Below are 18,349 nucleotides of genomic sequence, written 5' to 3'. Positions count from 1 at the left end.
TCAAACTCTCTTCTATAAGGACTACATTTACATCAAATTATACATATTAATATGTGGGGAAAATGTTTTGTGTAACTCTCATAAATTGTATCATCATAAGAGTAGTTAGAAGAAACATGCATAGGGAAAGATTGGGGCATTAAGAAGATTTGGGGAAAGTTGGGGCAAAGAAAGGAAAAGGGTGGGGGGAACCGCGATAATACTAAGATTAACTTCAAGAAATAGGGGGGGAATCAATAGAATAATCTTTCCCATATAAAGATACACATGGGAAGGGGAGGGGAAGAACTCTCATATGAGAAGGAGAGGAAGAGAGCGTGAAGTGGAATTACTTAAACCTTACTCTCAGTGAAATTAAATCTGAGAGGGAAGAACATCTAGATCCAGTGGGATCCTGAATTCTATCTTATCCATTAGGGCAAGAAAGAAAGGAAAATCAAGGAGGGGGAGGGGGGAGGGAGTACAAAAAGGGAGGGAAGGAGAGGGGGGAGGGGAAGGGAGCATAAAAAGGGAGGGGCTAGAAAGGGAAGCATCTCAAGGGAGGGAACTAGGGGGACTGACCTAAAGTAAATCACTGGTTCAAAAGGAGAAAGCTAAAGAAGAAAGGTCAGAACTAGGGGAAGATATCAAAATGCCAGCGAATCCACAAATAACAATCATAACTTTGAACATGAATGGGATGAACTCACCCATAAAACGTAGACAAATAGCAGATTGGATTAGAACCCAAAACCCTACCATATGTTGTCTTCAAGAAACACATATGAGACGGGTTGACACTCACAAGGTTAGAATTAAAGGTTGGAGTAAGACCTTTTGGGCCTCAACTGATAGAAAGAAGGCAGGAGTTGCAATCATGATATCTGACAAAGCCAAAGCACAAATAGACCTGATCAAAAGGGATAGGGAAGATAAATATATTCTGCTAAAAGGGAGTATAGACAATGAGAAAATATCACTAACCAACATGTATGCAACAAATGGTATAGCATCCAAATTTTTAATGGAGAAACTAGGAGAATTGAAGGAGGAAATAGACAGTAAAACCATATTAGTGGGAGACTTGAACCAACCACTATCAAATTTAGATAAATCAAACCAAAAAATAAACAAGAAAGAGGTAAAAGAGGTGAATGAAATCTTAGAAAAATTAGAGTTAATAGACATATGGAGAAAAATAAATAGGGACAAAAAAGAATACACCTCCTTTTCAGCACCACATGGCACATTCACAAAAATAGATCATACACTAGGTCATAGAAACATGGCACTCAAATGCAGAAAAGCAGAAATATTAACTGCAGCCTTTTCAGATCACAAGGCAATTAAAATATTGATCGGCAAGGGTACATGGAGACCCAAATCAAAAATTAATTGGAAATTAAATAACATGATACTCCAAAATCGGATAGTTAGAGAAGAAATCATAGAAACAATTAACAATTTCGTTGAAGAAAATGACAACAGCGAAACATCCTTTCAAACCTTATGGGATGCAGCCAAGGCAGTACTTAGAGGAAAATTCATATCCCTGAGTGCATATATTAACAAATTAGGGAGGACAGAGACCAAGGAATTGGAAATGCAAATCAAAAAACTTGAGAATGAACAAATTAAAAACCCCCAGAAGAAAACCATACTAGAGATCCTAAAAATTAAGGGAGAAATTAATAAAATAGAAAGTGACAGAACTATTAAGCTAATAAACAAGACTAGAAGCTGGTACTTTGAAAAAACAGACAAAATAGACAAAGTACTGGTTAATTTAATTAAAAAAAAGGAAAGAAGAAAGGCAAATTAACAGCATCAAGGATGAAAAGGGGGAATCTCACCTCCAATGAAGAGGAAATTAAGGCAATCATTAAAAACTACTTTGCCCAACTATATGTCAATAAATATACCAACCTAGGTGATATGGATGAATATTTACAAAAATATAAATTGCCTAGACTAACAGAAGAAGAAATAGTTTTCTTAAATAATCCCATATCAGAAAAAGAAATCCAACAGGCCATCAAAGAACTTCCTAAGAAAAAATCCCCAGGGCCTGATGGATTCACCAGCGAATTCTATCAAACATTCAGAGAACAGTTAATCCCAATACTATACAAACTATTTGACATAATAAGCAAAGAGGAAGTTCTACCAAACTCCTTTTATGACACAAGCATGGTACTGATTCCAAAACCAGGCAGGCCAAAAACAGAGAAAGAAAATTATAGACCAATCTCCCTAATGAATATAGATGCAAAAATCTTAAATACGATACTAGCAAAAAGACTCCAGCAAGTGATTAGAAGGGTCATCCACTATGATCAAGTAGGATTTATACCAGGGATGCAGGGCTGGTTCAACATTAGGAAAACTATCCACATAATTGACCACATCAACAAGCAAACCAACAAGAACCACATGATTATCTCAATAGATGCAAAAAAAGCCTTTGATATAATACAACACCCATTCCTACTAAAAACACTAGAAAGCATAGGAATAGAAGGGTCATTCCTAAAAATAATAAACAGTATATATCTAAAACCATCAGCTAATATAATCTGCAATGGGGATAAACTAAATCCATTCCCATTAAGATCAGGAGTGAAACAAGGATGCCCATTATCACCTCTATTATTTGACATTGTATTAGAAACACTAGCAGTAGCAATTAGAGAAGGAAAAGAAATTGAAGGCATCAAAATAGGCAAGGAGGAGACCAAATTATCGCTCTTTGCAGATGACATGGTCTACTTAAAGAATCAACCAAACCAATCAATCAATCAAGAATCAACCAAAAAGCTAATCAAAATAATCAACAACTTTAGCAAAGTTGCAGGATACAAAATAAACCCACATAAGTCATCAGCATTTCTATATAATTCCAACACAGCTCAGCAGCAAGAACTAGAAAGAGAAATCCCATTCAAAATTACCCTAGACAAAATAAAATACTTAGGAATCTATCTCCCGAGACAAACACAGGATCTATATGAACACAACTACAAAACACTTTCCACACAACTAAAACTAGACTTGAACAATTGGAAGAACATTAACTGCTCATGGGTAGGACGAGCCAATATAATAAAAATGACCATCCTACCCAAACTCATCTATCTATTTAGTGCCATACCCATGGAACTTCCAAAAATTTTTTTTACTGATTTAGAAAAAACCATAACAAAGTTCATTTGGAAGAACAAAAGATCAAGGATATCCAGGGAAATAATGAAAAAAAATACAAAGGAAGGGGGTCTTGCAGTCCCAGATCTCAGACTATATTACAAAGCAGCGGTCATCAAAACAATTTGGTACTGGCTAAGAGACAGAAAGGAGGATCAGTGGAATAGACTGGGGGCAAGCAACCTCAGCAAGACAGTATATGACAAACCCAAAGATCCCAGCTTTTGGGACAAAAATCCACTATTTCATAAAAACTGCTGGGAAAATTGGAGGACAGTGTGGGAAAGATTAGGCTTAGATCAACACCTCACACCCTACACCAAGATAAATTCAAAATGGGTGAATGACTTGAACATAAAGAAGGAAACTATAAGAAAATTAGGCGAACACAGAATAGTATACATGTCAGACCTTTGGGAAGGGAAATACTTCAAAACCAAGGAAGAATTAGAAAGAGTTACAAAATGCAAAATAAATAATCTGGATTACATCAAATTAAAAAGGTTTTGTACAAACAAAACCAATGTAACCAAAATCAGAAGGGTAGCAACAAATTGGGAAACAATCTTCATAAAAACCTCTGACAAAGGTTTAATTACTCAAATTTATAAAGAACTAAATCAATTGTACAAAAAATCAAGCCATTCTCCAATTGACAAATGGGCAAGGGACATGAACAGGCAGTTCTCAGCCAAAGAAATCAAAACTATTAATAAGCACATGAAAAAGTGCTCTACATCTCTTATAATCAGAAAGATGCAAATCAAACCAACTCTGAGGTATCACCTCACACCTAGCAGATTGGCTAACATGACAGCTATGCAAAGTAATGAATGCTGGAGGGGATGTGGCAAAGTGGGGACATTAATTCATTGCTGGTGGAGTTGTGAATTGATCCAACCATTCTGGAGGGCAATTTGGAACTATGCCCAAAGGACGATAAAAGACTGTCTGCCCTTTGATCCAGCCATAGCACTACTGGGCTTGTACCCCAAAGAGATAATGGACAAAAAGACTTGTACAAGAATATTCATAGCTGCGCTCTTTGTGGTGGCCAAAAATTGGAAAATGAGGGGATGCCCTTCAATTGGAGAATGGCTGAACAAATTGTGGTATATGTTGGTGATGGAATACTATTGTGCTAAAAGGAATAATAAAGTGGAGGAATTCAATGGAGACTGGAACAACCTCCAGGAAGTGATGCAGAGCAAAGGAGCAGAACCAGGAAAACATTATACACAGAGACTGATACATTGTGGTACAATCAAAGGTGATGGACTTCTCCATTAGTATCAATGCAATTTCCCTGAACAATCTGCAGGGATCTAAAAAAAAATACTACCCACAAGCAGAGGATAAACTGTGGGAGTAAAAATACCAATGAAAAGCAACTGCTTGACTACAGGGTTGGAGGAGATAAGACTGAGGAGAGACTCTAAATGAACACTATAATGCAAATTCCAACAACAGGGAAATGGGTTCGAGTCAAGAACACATGTGATAACCAGTGGAATCATGCGTTGGCTATGGGAGAGGGAAAGGCGGGCGGGGGGGGCGGGGGGGAGAGGGGAGGAAAAGAAAATGATCTTTGTTTCCAGTGAATAATGTATGAGAACGACCAAATAAAATAATGTTTAAATTAAAAAAAAAAAAAGAACTGTATACCATTAGAACTGTATACCTGCCAGGCTTGATGTGAAGATACAATGAGATTTTTTGTAACTACTAAGCACTATACCAGTGAAACATGGTTGTTACTCAATTGCAAACTCTTTGAAGGCCTGACAATTATCCCTTATCTTCTATAGCACCTCACAACAAAAACCTTGGGCAGAATTGTTGTTGAGTTGTTTCAGGCATATCCACTCTTCATGACCCCATTTGGGGTTTTCCTGGCAGAATAAGGGCTCAGTCTTTGTTGGCTGAGATCCCAATTTACTTAGGTCCTTTGGAATCTAATTTTATCTATCTGAGACTCAGTTTCTTTATCTGTAAAATGGTGGGATGGCTCTATGAGTCTTTTTGAATTGGGTCATCTAGCAAAATTTCAAGAAATTGACTTGAGTCACCTGCTGCTCTTGAGGTTTCAACTACAGAAAACAAGATGTCCCTCCCAAGTTAAACTCATTTCTAATCTTTTTTTCTCTTTCTCTTTTTACCCTTACCTTCTGTCTTAGACTCAATAGGCCCATGTTTGTGAACCTATGGCACACATGCTGGGGAAAGGAGGGTGGCTGCTCTTTTCCCCTCTCCACTGTTCCTGAGGGCATTTCTCATATGACCTGCCCTTCTGCTCACCAGCCCAATGGGAGTGCTTCTTCCCTCCCCTGTCTGGGGTAAGGGAGTGGTTCACATGCAGCAAGCATGAGGGTTACAGTTTGGGCACTCAATCTCTAAAAGGTTCACCATCACTGGGCTTGGAGTTAAATGACTTGCACAGGTTCACCCAGCTAAAAAGTGTCTGGGGCCAGATTGGAACTGTGGATCTCCCATCTCTAGGCCTGGCTCTTGATCTAGTGAGCTGTCTAGCTGCCCCCATCTCCATCTTAACACCAGGCTACTAACTCAAGCCTTGACTGACATCACCTCCCTCAGTTTCCTCCTGCCTAGCATTGGGAGGCCAGAAGATGGAGCACCAAACTCCTCCCAATGCCTTTCCTTATAGAGGGCAGAAATAGAACCCACAAACTTTGCATCTGCTACCCTATTTCAACTACCAATGGGTACTCCTTGATTTCCCTACCCCCCTACTTTCCTGACTCCTTTTACATGTTGTCCCCTCCCCTTATTTTTCACTCTTTGAGGGCAGGGACTATCCTTTTTATTAATTGTATATCGCCACAGCTTAACACACTGCCAAACACACAGTAGGTACAAATGTTGATTGGATTGGACTGAATTTAGAGTCAAGGGCCCTGAGTAGGCGGCTGGTTCTATATGGGGTATAAATCACTTAATTATTCTGACTCTCATCTTCTTCATATGAAAAGAGGGTAGTTGGACTAAGAAACCTCTTAGATTATTTCTAGTTCAAAATCCTATCACTCAATAAAAGAAAAAATTCAGAATAACTTTTTTTAAAAATCTAAATAATTTTTACTGAAATCCTACTTTTACAAAGCCTACATTTCTTTCTATTACCTTTCTTATTCCTTAAGAACCAGCCCTTATAGCAAAGGATTTTGTTTTAAAGAGAAAGAAAATTCAGCAAAACTATTTACACATCCAAAAAATGACCTCATATACAATGTTCCTCACTTGTAGATCCCTACTTCTGTAAAGATATCTTCTCATCTTTTGTTTAGGTCCAAGTCTGTTCTTTATAAATTTGAAATATCTGAATACCTCTTTAACATTAATGGGGAAGCAATTGCAAATATGAAGTGGGGAAATGTGAAAATGTATATCAAGATGGATCATTTACAACTTGGATAAGGAAGTATTGTATTCAATCCCATTATAAGGTCAGGCTACAGAAAAAAAGCAAAAATCTGGATAGAGGGATATCTCCTGCTAGAGAAAGTTCTATCAGTTTATCTTTTCTTGCTCAAACTCTGACCAATGACTGAAGGATATTGTCCCATTCATTTCATCTTTCCCTACCCTCCCACCCACTGGCCCTGTCAGCAATGAACCAGGGCACCTAGGAGTAGAATGTTAAACAAGGATGGGATTCCAATGTGTGGAATTGGAAGAAAGAGGGCTGGGTCAGTGTTCCTGTCTCACTTCCAGAAACCCTCTTCCCACTGACCCATAGCCTAGTAACTATTTTATTAGCCACAGATACCCCCTGCCTCACAGATCCCTAGTGTAATAAGCTCAGCTGCATCCTGCATTTACCACTGTGACCTAAATCATGACTGATCCAAGACCAGAGCATTGTCTCTGCCATGTAATTTTTGTTCAAATCATCCTGTTTTCTCAATGTGACCCCTTGCTGTGGAAAAAAAAAACAAAAACAAAACAAAACCCAACCCAGAGTCACTAAGAGTTTTCTAGGAATCTTAGAAATGGCATTTAATTTGCTATTCTTTTTATATTTCAAAACTTTCACTCTGGAAAAGTCCCAGGAAGCTCATGTACTATGACTCAGCTTGAAGGGAATCCTGCCTTCCCTAAGTGAGAAAGGTCCAGCCTTCATTTTATTAATGTGGAAACTGAGGCAAAAGACTCAACATTTTTGGCAATCAGCTGTGCCATATCAACTCCAAAAGGTCAGGACTAGGTATTCCACTAGAATATCATCAGCTAAAACCTTAGTGTTTTAATAGTAAGAAATGCAGTGAGAAGACGTCTTGCTTTTTAGAGGGCTTACAAGTCCCCTTTTCTGTTACCTTTTGGTAAACTTGCTTGCTAAATCTGAGCTTTGACTTCCAATTTTCCTTATTTCTCCACTGAAAGAAATAGCACAAAAACAAGTTTACCTCTCCTTTCCCCATCTCCCATAAAGCATGAATGACTCTTACACATGCCAAGAGGGGTAGGGATGGTGGGAGAAGAACACCTAAAAAAAGTCCTGGACTCTAAGACAATTCACCTCTTTTCCTGCTGACCTCTACTCTGGGGGCTCTATGTAAATGAGCTGAAGAGTAAGGACTTGTAGTAAATTGCTGAAGCAGAATCCAGTATTTAAACTCTTATTATGGGATCAAGGTGAGCTCACCTTCTCAACCGCCTGAGAAAGGGAAAGGGACTCCTTATCCAGGGTATAACTGCACAACAAAGTTCAGGAATATCAGTTTCATTCATCTAACCGCATCCCTCCTGTGACAGCAGCCATGTAGGCTGACTAGGAAGGGAAATGGTCAATTCCCCTTTTGATTATTTATTCCATCAAATGGGATTTTGGCATGGATGAGTGAAACCAATAGATAATTCATACAACTGGGCTCAGGTCATAGAAGGAAACTATCTCTGTCATCGGAGACCTTTTCTCTGCTCAAGTCTTCCAGATCCGAGCCCCTCCCTCCCCCTGCTGCCAGCAAAGCATTTGATCCTTTACTGAGAAGCCATTTTTTCTGATCTCCCCTTTTCCCTCTTTCCCTTTTTCTTCTTGCTAAAGCCCAAACTCCTTTTACCTTTGATCCATTGGAAGACTGTCCAGATAATCACCTACCCCTCTTCTAATCTCTGTTCCCTATTTCTGGCTCCCCTGCTACTTAGAAACATACACAATATGGAAATAGGTCTTGATCTTTTTATAGGTAAAAGCCAGTGGGATTGTGTGTCAGCTATGGGGTGAGGGGAGGGGAGAGAAAGAACATAAATCATGTAACCATGGAAAAATATTCTAAATTAATTGACTAAATAAAATTTTTAAATTAAAAAAAAGAAACATACACAGGTCTCCCTCATTCCTAAAAAGATCCTCACTTGAACCAACCATTACTTCAACAAATTGTCCTCTATCTCTCCTTTTCCTAGAAAATATTGTCTATCCTCCTCGCCTTCATTTCCACTCACTTCTTACTCTCTCCCCCCACCACCACCCCAGACTATCTTCAAACCTCACCATTCAACTGAAATATTTTTTTACTACATCATAGATCACAAAAACTGTAAGAGACCTTAGAGGTCCTCTAGTACAAGCTCTTCATTTTATAGCTGAGGAATCTGAAGCTGTGGGTAGTTAATAGTTTTGTCCAAAGTCACACAGGCAGGAAAATTCAAAGACTATTTAAACTCAGATACCCCAGAGCCAGGCCTTGGTTTTCTCCAAAGTTACCAGGGATCCAAGAACCTTTTCTTAGTCCTCATGTTTCTTTCCTTCTTCCCTCTGATACTGTTGACCACTATCTCTTCCTAGACAGTCTCTCCTCTCCAAGTTTTCCTGACATTGCTGTCTTGGTTCCCCTAGCTAACTACTCCTTGGACATCCATCCATATTATACCACTTAATTGTGGCCATACCCCAAGCTCTATCCTGGGCCTTCTTTCTCTACATTTTCTCATTTGGTAGCCCTACAGCTCCCATGGGTGCAATTATCAGTTCTATGTGAATGCCTCACATGACTTTCTAAAGTTAATCATTCCTTCTCTTGAGTTTCCAACTTGCCTGTTGTTATCCATCAAAATGGATATCCCATGGGCACCTTAATGCCAACAAGTCCAAAAAAGAACTCATTATCTTCCCCTTCAAACCCATTCCTCTTTCTAACTTCATGATTTCTATTGAAGACACCAGCATCCTTCTAGGTTCAAGGTTTGCTAGATTTAGATTCCTCACTCTCCTTCATTCATATGCCAAATTAGCTGTCAAATCTTGTCATTCCTACCTTCAGGAACCTTTCATAGTTTTCAAACCTTTCCCTCCACTTAGCAACCTTCAAAATATTGGCCAAATATAACAAAATGTTTTTCTGTTGTTTGTTTTTTTAAACCCTTACCTTCTGTCTTGGAATCAATACTGAATATTGGTTCTAAGGCAGAAGAGTGGTAAGGGCTAGGCAATGGGATTAAGTGATTTGCCCAGGGTCACACAGTTAGGAAGTGTCCGAGGTCACATTTGAACCAAGGACATCCTGTCTCTAGGCCTGGCTCTCAATCCACTGAACCATCCAGCTGCCCCCTAATGAAATGTTTTAGTGATTGTTCTTCTTCAAGTACTAGTTAGGCTAAATGAGCTCTAAGGTCCTTTCTAGCTTTCACATTCTGTGATTTTGCATAAGAATACAGGCAACTGGAATGACCTCCAGGAATAGATGAAGAGTGAAAGGAGCAGAAACCAGGAGAACAATGTATACAGAGACTGATACACTGTGGTACAGTCGAATGTAATGGACTTCTCCATTAGTGGCCATGCAGTGATCCTGAACAACTTGGAAGGATCTATAAGAAAAAAACACTATCCATATTCAGAGGAAAAACTGTGGGAGTAGAAACACAGAAGAAAAACAACTGCTTGATTACATGGGTCAAAGGGATATAGTTGAGGATGTAGACTCTAAATGATCATCCTAGTGCAAACATCAACCTGGAAATAGGTTCTGATCAAGATCACATGTAACACCCAGTGGAACTGTGCATGGGCTGCAGGAAGGAAGGGGGGAGGGGAGGGAAGAATAGAATATGATTTTTGTAGCCAAAGAATAATGTTTGAAATTGACCAAATAAAAAAAAGTCAATCAATGCCATCTCCCAATAATGAAATTAGTACATTGTTAACCAAACCCAGCTAAAATATTATAAGACCGTGTTGACAAATGTTTGCCTGACCACCTGAAATGTAAATCAAATGATCTAAGTAGGGAACTACCCAGGCTCTATAACTTTGTCTCTCATAGCAACATATATATGTATATAATATTCTAAGCATTGGTTCCAAAGCAGAAGAATGGTAAGGGCTAAAACAATTGTGTTTAAGTGACTGAGGCCACATTTGAAACCAGGACCTCCCATCTCCAAGCTTGGCTCTCTATCCATTGAGACACCTAGCTGCCCCTCTCATAGTAATATTTTCATAGAACCAATTAACAGTATTAAATTAGATGTACTTGGCATATGATTAAATATGAAAATGAATATCCAGATACTCGGTTCTGTAGTTTTCAGAAAGGGAAGATCAGTATAGGTTAGAGTGGCCAAGGAAGAATCCATGGAAGGAACAAGACATGAACAAGATCCTAAAGGATGAGTTGAACTGAATAAACAGAGTCTGGGTGAGGACACTGGAGAAGAACAAGAAATGAAAATGGAGTAGAGGTATGGATATCGATAGAAATGAACACATAGAACTAAGTGAGCAATGAATAGACTGACTTGGCTGAAGTAAAGGTTTCCTACCAAAAAGCAAATTAGGATAAGACTAGACAAACAGGATAGTAAAGCTAGATGGACTATTAAAAATTCTTTAATCCAAAAGCCACATCCTATAGATAAGACCATTTGAGACTCAAAGGTAGAAATGATTTACTGTGGCCCCAAAACTCAAGGACAGAGGTGGAATCAGAACCAGAACTCCTAGTTCAGCATAACATAAATCAGTACAATGGAAAGGGCTCAAGAATCAGAGTGACATAGGTTCAAATTCTGCCTCTGATGCTTATTACGTATGTAACCTTAGGACCTTTCATTCCATGAGTCTCAGTTTCCACATCTGTAAAATAAGAGGGTTGGACAAGATATCTGGTGTCTTCTCCACCTCTGAATTAGTGATTCTACAATATTCTATCCTCTTTGGTGAGGCAGACTATGTTCAAGGTATTTAAGGACATTAAAATCCAACTTCCTCTGCCCAACATTCATTCTTTTTTTTTTTAACTCTTACCTTCCATCTTAGAATCAATACTATGCATTTGTTCCAAGAAAGAAGAGTGTTAAGGGCTAGGCAATGGTTAAGAACTTGCCCAAGATCACACCTCAGACACTTTAGCCATGTGACCCTGGGCAAGTCACTTGACCCCAACTGCCCAGTCCTTACCACTCTTCTGCCTTGGAACCAATACAGAAGTATCTGAAGTCAAATTTGAACTCAGGATCTCCAATCTCTAGGCCTGGCTCTCAATCCACCCAGCCATCCACCTGACCCTCGCCCCACCAGTTCATTCTACAGGCAGTAAGGTATTATTGTAGGAAAGAAAATATTAAAGGCAGTATTTTAATGTTCTGCCTCTTAACCAAAACCTTTCTGGGCCAACTTCCCTCTTTTTAGTTATAAGTACTTTGAAATTCATTAAGTAGGATAAAAAAAATCGATTGCATTCCAAAACCAAATATATGAACAGAGAAGGCTTTATTCAGAAACAACTTCATAATCACCATACATAAAGACATGGATGGGTTATAATCTGTACCAATGGAAGGAATATTTAGAGTGGTGTGACTGAAGATCCTTTGCAATATTGTTTGGCCTATCTACGCCACAGCTAAATCAACATAGATAAATCATGAGATCACTGAATAGAAGTCACTAGCCAAGTCAGAAATAATTTTAAGCCCTTACCTTCCACCTTAGAATCAAAATTATATTGGTTCCAAAGCAAAAGAGAGGTAAGTGTTAGGCAATGGGGGTGAAGCGACTTGCCCAGGGCCACACAGCTAGGGGGTGTCTGAGATCACATTTGAACCCAGGACCTCCCATCTCTAGGCTTGGCTCTCAATCCACTGAGCTACCCAGCTGCTCCCCAGGGGATAGAGTTCTAATGCTGCCTCTCCAAAAGGATCACTATTTTTTAAAAATTTTTTTTTAAATTTCAAACATAGTTCCTTGGTTACAAAAATCATTTTCTTTTCCTCCCTCCCCTTCCCCCACCCCTCCCATAGCTGATGCGCAGTTTGCCTGGGTAACACATATATTCTTGATCAGAACCTCTTTCTATGTTGTTGGTATTTGTATTAGGATGTTCATTTGGAGTCTATTTCCCCATTCATAAGAATCACTATTTTTGACTTGCAAAACATTGGACTTTATTGTAGATGAGAGAATGGAAGAAAAAGGTGTTTGAAGACTGAGAAGACAGAGATATATGGACATCTAAACTTGAAACATGAAAATGAAAGAGGGACTTCTGAGGCTCAAGTGCTAATCAAGTAATACCTATGCCTATTTCTAGGCATCCTTGATTTTCTGTTCCCCAATCTCTAGCCTTTTCTGGGAGATGTCAGTCATAAAAAGGCCCACAAAAAGAACACAAAATGGGGGGGGGGGGGGAGGAGAGCAGGGTAGCTCAGTGGATTGAGAGCCAGGCCTAGAGATGGGAGGTCTTGGGTTCAAATCTGGACTCAGACACTTCCTAGCTGTGTGACCCTGGGCAAGTCACTTCACCCCCATTGCCCAGTCCTTACCACTCTTCTGTCTTGGAACCAATGCAGCGTATAGATTCTAAAGACAGAAGGTAGGGGTTTAATAAAAATAAAAAATAAAATAAAATTTTAAAAGAACACAAATTAGTAAGATTATTTTTAAAAGCCAGAAGAGTTAGAGAAGACAAATGAGGTGGTTCTAGAGATAGGAAAGTGGGAAAAGGAATAGAGTAACCTGAGATGGGGTCTGGAAATGGCAGAACGGGGCTAACAAAGGAAAGACACCATGCTTCAGAAAGCAGTAACCAGGAAGAAAAGATGTTTACCTCTTAATTCTGGGGAAAAATTAATTTAAAAATAATACATATAAGTCCAACAAGATGGTTATCATTAGAGAGAGATCTGATTCCTCTGACCCCTTAGGTCATATGAGTAAGTAACCCTGGCTCAGATTTACTTTTTTTTAAAAAACCCTTACCTTCTATCTTAGAATCCATTCTATACTAAGTATCTATTCTAAGGCAGAAGAACTACAAAAATTAGACTGGGGTTAAGTGATTTGCCCAGTCACCCAGCTAGGAAGTACCTGAGGGCAGATTTGAATCCAGGTTCTCTTGACTCCAAGCCTGGCACTCTATCCAGGACTGTGCCGCTTTACTGCCCCCTCAGATATACTCTTGAAAAATATAAAATCCTTTAATTCTCCCACAGAGTTAAAAGATTCCTCAAGGTCAGAGGCCCTTTTAGAACCTGACTAGGCCACAAGTTTCCCTACCTCCAACTGACCTTTTGAGGGGCCATGTTATCCTTCTCATTCATGTTCATTTAACTGCACATTCCCACAATGAGTACTGTTTGTTCAGTCTATTCTCATCCCTTGGCTGCTGTAGATTCCAACAATGAATATATTTCACATTTTTCCTCTTTCTGTGGTACCCATGCTCACAACCTCATCAGACACACTATTGGGCCAATTTATCTCAAAAACTTGAACTCTTTCTTTCCATTTCTATTTGAATGACAACTAGGTACTTTATGAGCCATGAAGTTACATGGCAATATGACCCTAGAGTAAAGCCATAGCTATCCTTAATACCTACTATACCATCTGCTCAAGACACCATCGCAGCCCTGTGGGTTATCTTTCCTAAAAAGATATCTTGGATATAAAGTTGTTGCTATTATTCAGTCATTCCAGTCATGTCCAATGCTTCATGATCCCACTTTGGGTTTTCTTGGCAGAGATACTAGTGTAGTTTGCCATTTCCTTCTCTGGTTCATTTTACAAATGAAGACACTGAGGCAAAAATGGTTAAGTGACTTGTCCATTATCACTCTGCTTTTGATTTCCCTCCCAGCTCTGTGTCATTTGCATATTTGGTTAACATTTTTATTAATGACTGATAAAGACAGAGTTGGTGTTAATAGCACAGGGCCACAGAATTGAAAGCTCCTTGGGGAATTCTACTAGAAACTTCTTTCCAAGCTATACTATTAATGATTCTTCTTTGGCCCCAACCATTTACCTACCTCAGAATTCATCTAAGTGTACTAGTTTCTATTTCATTGCACTCCATCTTGTAGATAACAATTACACAAGAAACCCTGTCAAATGCTCTGCTAAAACCTTTATGTTATTTAGGAACCCAAAGACCTCATATTCAGGAGGAAACTCCTCTTTTCTTTTTTAAAGAAATTGTCTTCTGAGTAAGGACACCTATCTACTAAGTAAAATTCAGTCTCAGTTCCCTGGAGATTCTAAAGTACTCTGCTAATACCATCTGGGGAGAAGTGTTCTCCCCATTTCACAGCTAGGAACACTGAAATTCTGAGTCCCCATGTAATCTGAGATGAAATTACACACCATGGGAAGATTTGTCTCTCCTGCCTGAAGGCATATGGCTAGAAGGCTCCCAAGAGATCTAAATTATACCCAGAAACATGGGCCTTTACTCAAGCTCCCAAGAGCCAGACAATAGAAATCTTTAGAAATTAACAAAGAAGATGGTTACCAGTAACTCTTTCTTAATGACAAGTTAGTAGGAATTACTAGAACCCACTAGCCTATCATTCTAAAGCTTCCCTCAGATCCTGTGTGTATTTACAAGTACAACTTGTAAAACTTTCTGCCAATAAGTAAAAATAACTTACCAAATTTCTTCGGCAAAATCAAGACAATTTCTATTTGCCCTTGACCAAATGAGTGTATTCCAATTCCCTGACCTAAGACAATGAAATATGCCAAAAAATAAGCATATCTACTAGACAAGCATGGTTCTGGCTGTACTGGGATCCCTTTAATCATTCTTGTGATCCTGGACAAGTCACTTCACCTGATACCGCTTCCTTCTTCAAAAAATGAGGGGGAAGGGAGGGAGGAGGGAAAGAACATGAATCCATGTAACCATGGAAAAAAATATTCTAAATTAAATAAGTAAATTTTTTTAAAAATGAGGGAGCTGGACTGTATGATCTTTGACCTTCTATATTTCTAAGATCTTCCCATTTTATAGAAAAGAAGCTTCTGCTTAGTAGGGTCAGGGTTATCTAAGAATACCATGGAAAGAAACCAAATTGGGTGTCCATATGGAGATTTCTACTTCTAGTCATGATCCTACAGCCCTTGAGGACATTAGAGTCCACAGTAGATGGTTCCTTCATTTATCCCTGGTTGACCCCTGAAAAAGCAGGGTGATCAAAATTTTATAGCTACTCTAAGTTTGGAATTACATGTAAAAAGGCTATTTGGCCCAAAGGAGCTGCTAAAGACCTGGCAGTTGTGAGGCTACAGTTCTCCACAGCTATCTGGACAACCACTATGAAACAATAACTTTCCCATCTAGGGTGTTAAAACCACACACACTTTCATTGCATATTTTTTTTTGCATCCTCAGTTAAGATCAAAGACCCTGGATCTGACTGTAGTCCACCAATCAACCAGACAGCCAGATTTCTCCTGCAGAGAAATGTGAAAAAGTCCTGCTGGGCCCTTCACTCACTTTTGCACTTCTCAGTTAACATCTAGGTACCTGATTTTGGTGATTTACGATGGTTTTGAGGCAGAGGTGGCTTGGAAAAATAGTGTATAAAAAGTGTATAGAGAGACCAAAAGGTAGTGAAGAGAATGGTTGGCTCCTCTAATTTCCCAGTTCTATGATCTGACAACAAAGACAGATTAATGAGTATCTGAATGAAAGGAAGGCAAGAGGGAAAAAAGGGCCTTAGACAATCAGTTCTTGAATTGAAGGGTCCCATATATATGGTTAGCTGGCTTTAGCATTTCCTTGCCATCCCATTCCTAAGCAAATACTACTGGATAACCCAGTCCTGGTAAGGGAAGTGATGGCCTATGAAGCCCAGAAATGGAATATTTTGGGCTGGTGTTTTCCCACAAAGCTCTTACTCTCATTAACCATATCCCCTCCCACCTGAAATTGGGATCCTGAATTATGGTCTAGGTAAAATTTTAAACTCTACAGTTCTTTGATATGATAACTGGTGAAAAGACACAAAAAAGACACATTCCTTTTTATCCTCATCACAATCAGAACTTACCTACCCTAAAATCAGTTACATTCCTTCTCTCTCTCTCTACTTTCTTTCCAACAGAACCACTAGCAAGGAAGGATAAAGATCCTATTTAGTAGTACAAGAATACACACACACACACACACACACACACACACACACACACACATTTTTACCCAACACTACCATTCTGCCTGAAGGAGGAAAGAGACATGAGGAAAATCAAAATTTCTGCAGAGATGATTAAGAAGGCCAAGGGTGAGGGGAAACTTTGTGAAGTCATGGCATGAGAGCATTAGACTGGGGTAAACCCCACTCTTTATTCCCCGCCCTACATTCCCCACCCTTCAAATCCTGCCTGAGACTGACCAACAAGCTGAGATAGAAGAAATGAACACAAGCAGCAGAGACAGAGAAAACAAGAAAACAGAAAGAGCTACCCCGGCCTTCCGAAAGAGCTCCAATGGAGAAGGGGGTGGTGGTAGAGGGGGCTCCTTTTGGGGCCAGAACTGTCAGTCATTGTGTGTTTGTGGGTGGGGGGAGGTGGTTCTAAGATGCAGGAAGCAGAGGAAAGGGGGGGAGCGGGAAGGAGTTACCCAGGGAGACAACAGGCCCAAGGAAACAGCATCAAGAGGGGCTGGCAGACGAACACGACAGAGGCATCATACGAAGGGTGGGGTGCATGCTTCCATGGAGGGGAAGGGTAGCGGGGGCTGATGCATGAACCTCGGAGAGGGTGGGCGCAGCCTGCAGGCAGCAGGGAAGGTAGCAGGCATGCAAGGGGCGTGGGGCATCGGGGCACGCAGGGTGGCACACGAGGACGACGGCGTCGGCGCGTGGGGGTGCACGGAGACCGCGGGGGGTGGTGGTTACCGTGTGGTTGGCCCCCCACATCAGGACGCTCAGGATCGGCTCGCTCGCCCGAAACAGCTTCACTTTCTGGCACACGAAATGCTTCTTCTTGGTCTTGGTCTTGCTGGCGCTAAGTGGCGCCACCGCCACCGCCGTGGTGCTGGTGCAGTTGGACGACATGCCCGAACGGCGGCGGCGGCGGCGGCGGAGACGGCTCCTTAACCCGCGGCTCGACTCTTCTTTCCCCGGCCTGATCCACAGCCCCGGCGGCGGCGGCGGCGGCGGCGGCCTCACCGCCGCATGGTACCGCCCGGCCCGTTACCTCCCCCCCGCCCCTGTGGTATAGTCCGCCCCACGCTCCTCCCTCCCCCCCACCCCCCTGCCCCAGGCGCCGGGACGTCCCGCTACCTACCCCGCCCCCAGGTGTGAGAGCTGCCCGCCCCCGCCCCCGCCCCAGTGGTACCGCCCGTCCTAGGGAGGCGGCGGCCGCTCCGCCAGCCCCTCCCCGCTACTGCTTGACAGCACCCGGCCGGAGCGGGCGGGGGACTCCACGGGCCCCGAAGACCCGCGGCCGAACGGGGAGGGGAGGCGGAGTAGTCGGTGTAGCTATCCGCCGCCAGGGGGGCTCCCCTGCCCCAGCCCCAAGAAGCCCTGCTTTGGCTCCTTCCCTGTTTGACGCGCCAAGATGGCGGCAATTGCCGCGGCTCGGGGAGGGGAGGCGGGGGATGAAATGCAAGGAAGGTGGGATGTACCATCCCCACCCCGAGGGAGGAAGGCTACAGGGAAGAGAGGGAAATTGGAAAACTGGGAAATCTTCCCCCTGCTATAGCCAAGCATGGATTGTCCCACTCCCCTGGACGTAGGGCGTGCTCCACCCCCATGGCACGCCCCTTTCCCTCAGGACCAATGAAAAGAGAAGACCAGGAACTCTGGGTTTTATGAATGGGTCCAGCATCCACCCACCTAACCTCCCTTTCATCTCTCCTTAAAGCCATGAGTTGAGAGACCATAAACTGCACGGATTAAGTCATCTCATTCTCAAATTGAC

At 41.2% G+C, this 18,349-nt stretch overlaps 1 protein-coding gene across 1 annotated transcript in view; it reads right to left on the bottom strand.

The window, feature by feature from the left end:
* The window catches only part of PIP4K2B (phosphatidylinositol-5-phosphate 4-kinase type 2 beta), a 41,410-nt gene extending 23,749 nt beyond the window's left edge, over positions 1-17,661 (bottom strand). Inside the window, exon 1 of the mRNA XM_001366603.4 lies at positions 17,323-17,661. Coding sequence (XP_001366640.1) covers positions 17,323-17,481 — 159 coding nt within the window. The 5' untranslated portion in view covers positions 17,482-17,661. The remainder of the gene's footprint in view (positions 1-17,322) is intronic.
* Positions 17,662-18,349: the final 688 nt, after the last annotated feature.

The sequence above is a fragment of the Monodelphis domestica genome, chromosome 2 (assembly GCF_027887165.1).
Source record: "Monodelphis domestica isolate mMonDom1 chromosome 2, mMonDom1.pri, whole genome shotgun sequence".
Taxonomy (NCBI): Eukaryota; Metazoa; Chordata; class Mammalia; order Didelphimorphia; family Didelphidae; genus Monodelphis; species Monodelphis domestica.
Note: the sequence above shows the minus strand (reverse complement) of the source record. Positions and strands in the feature narration are given on the sequence as shown.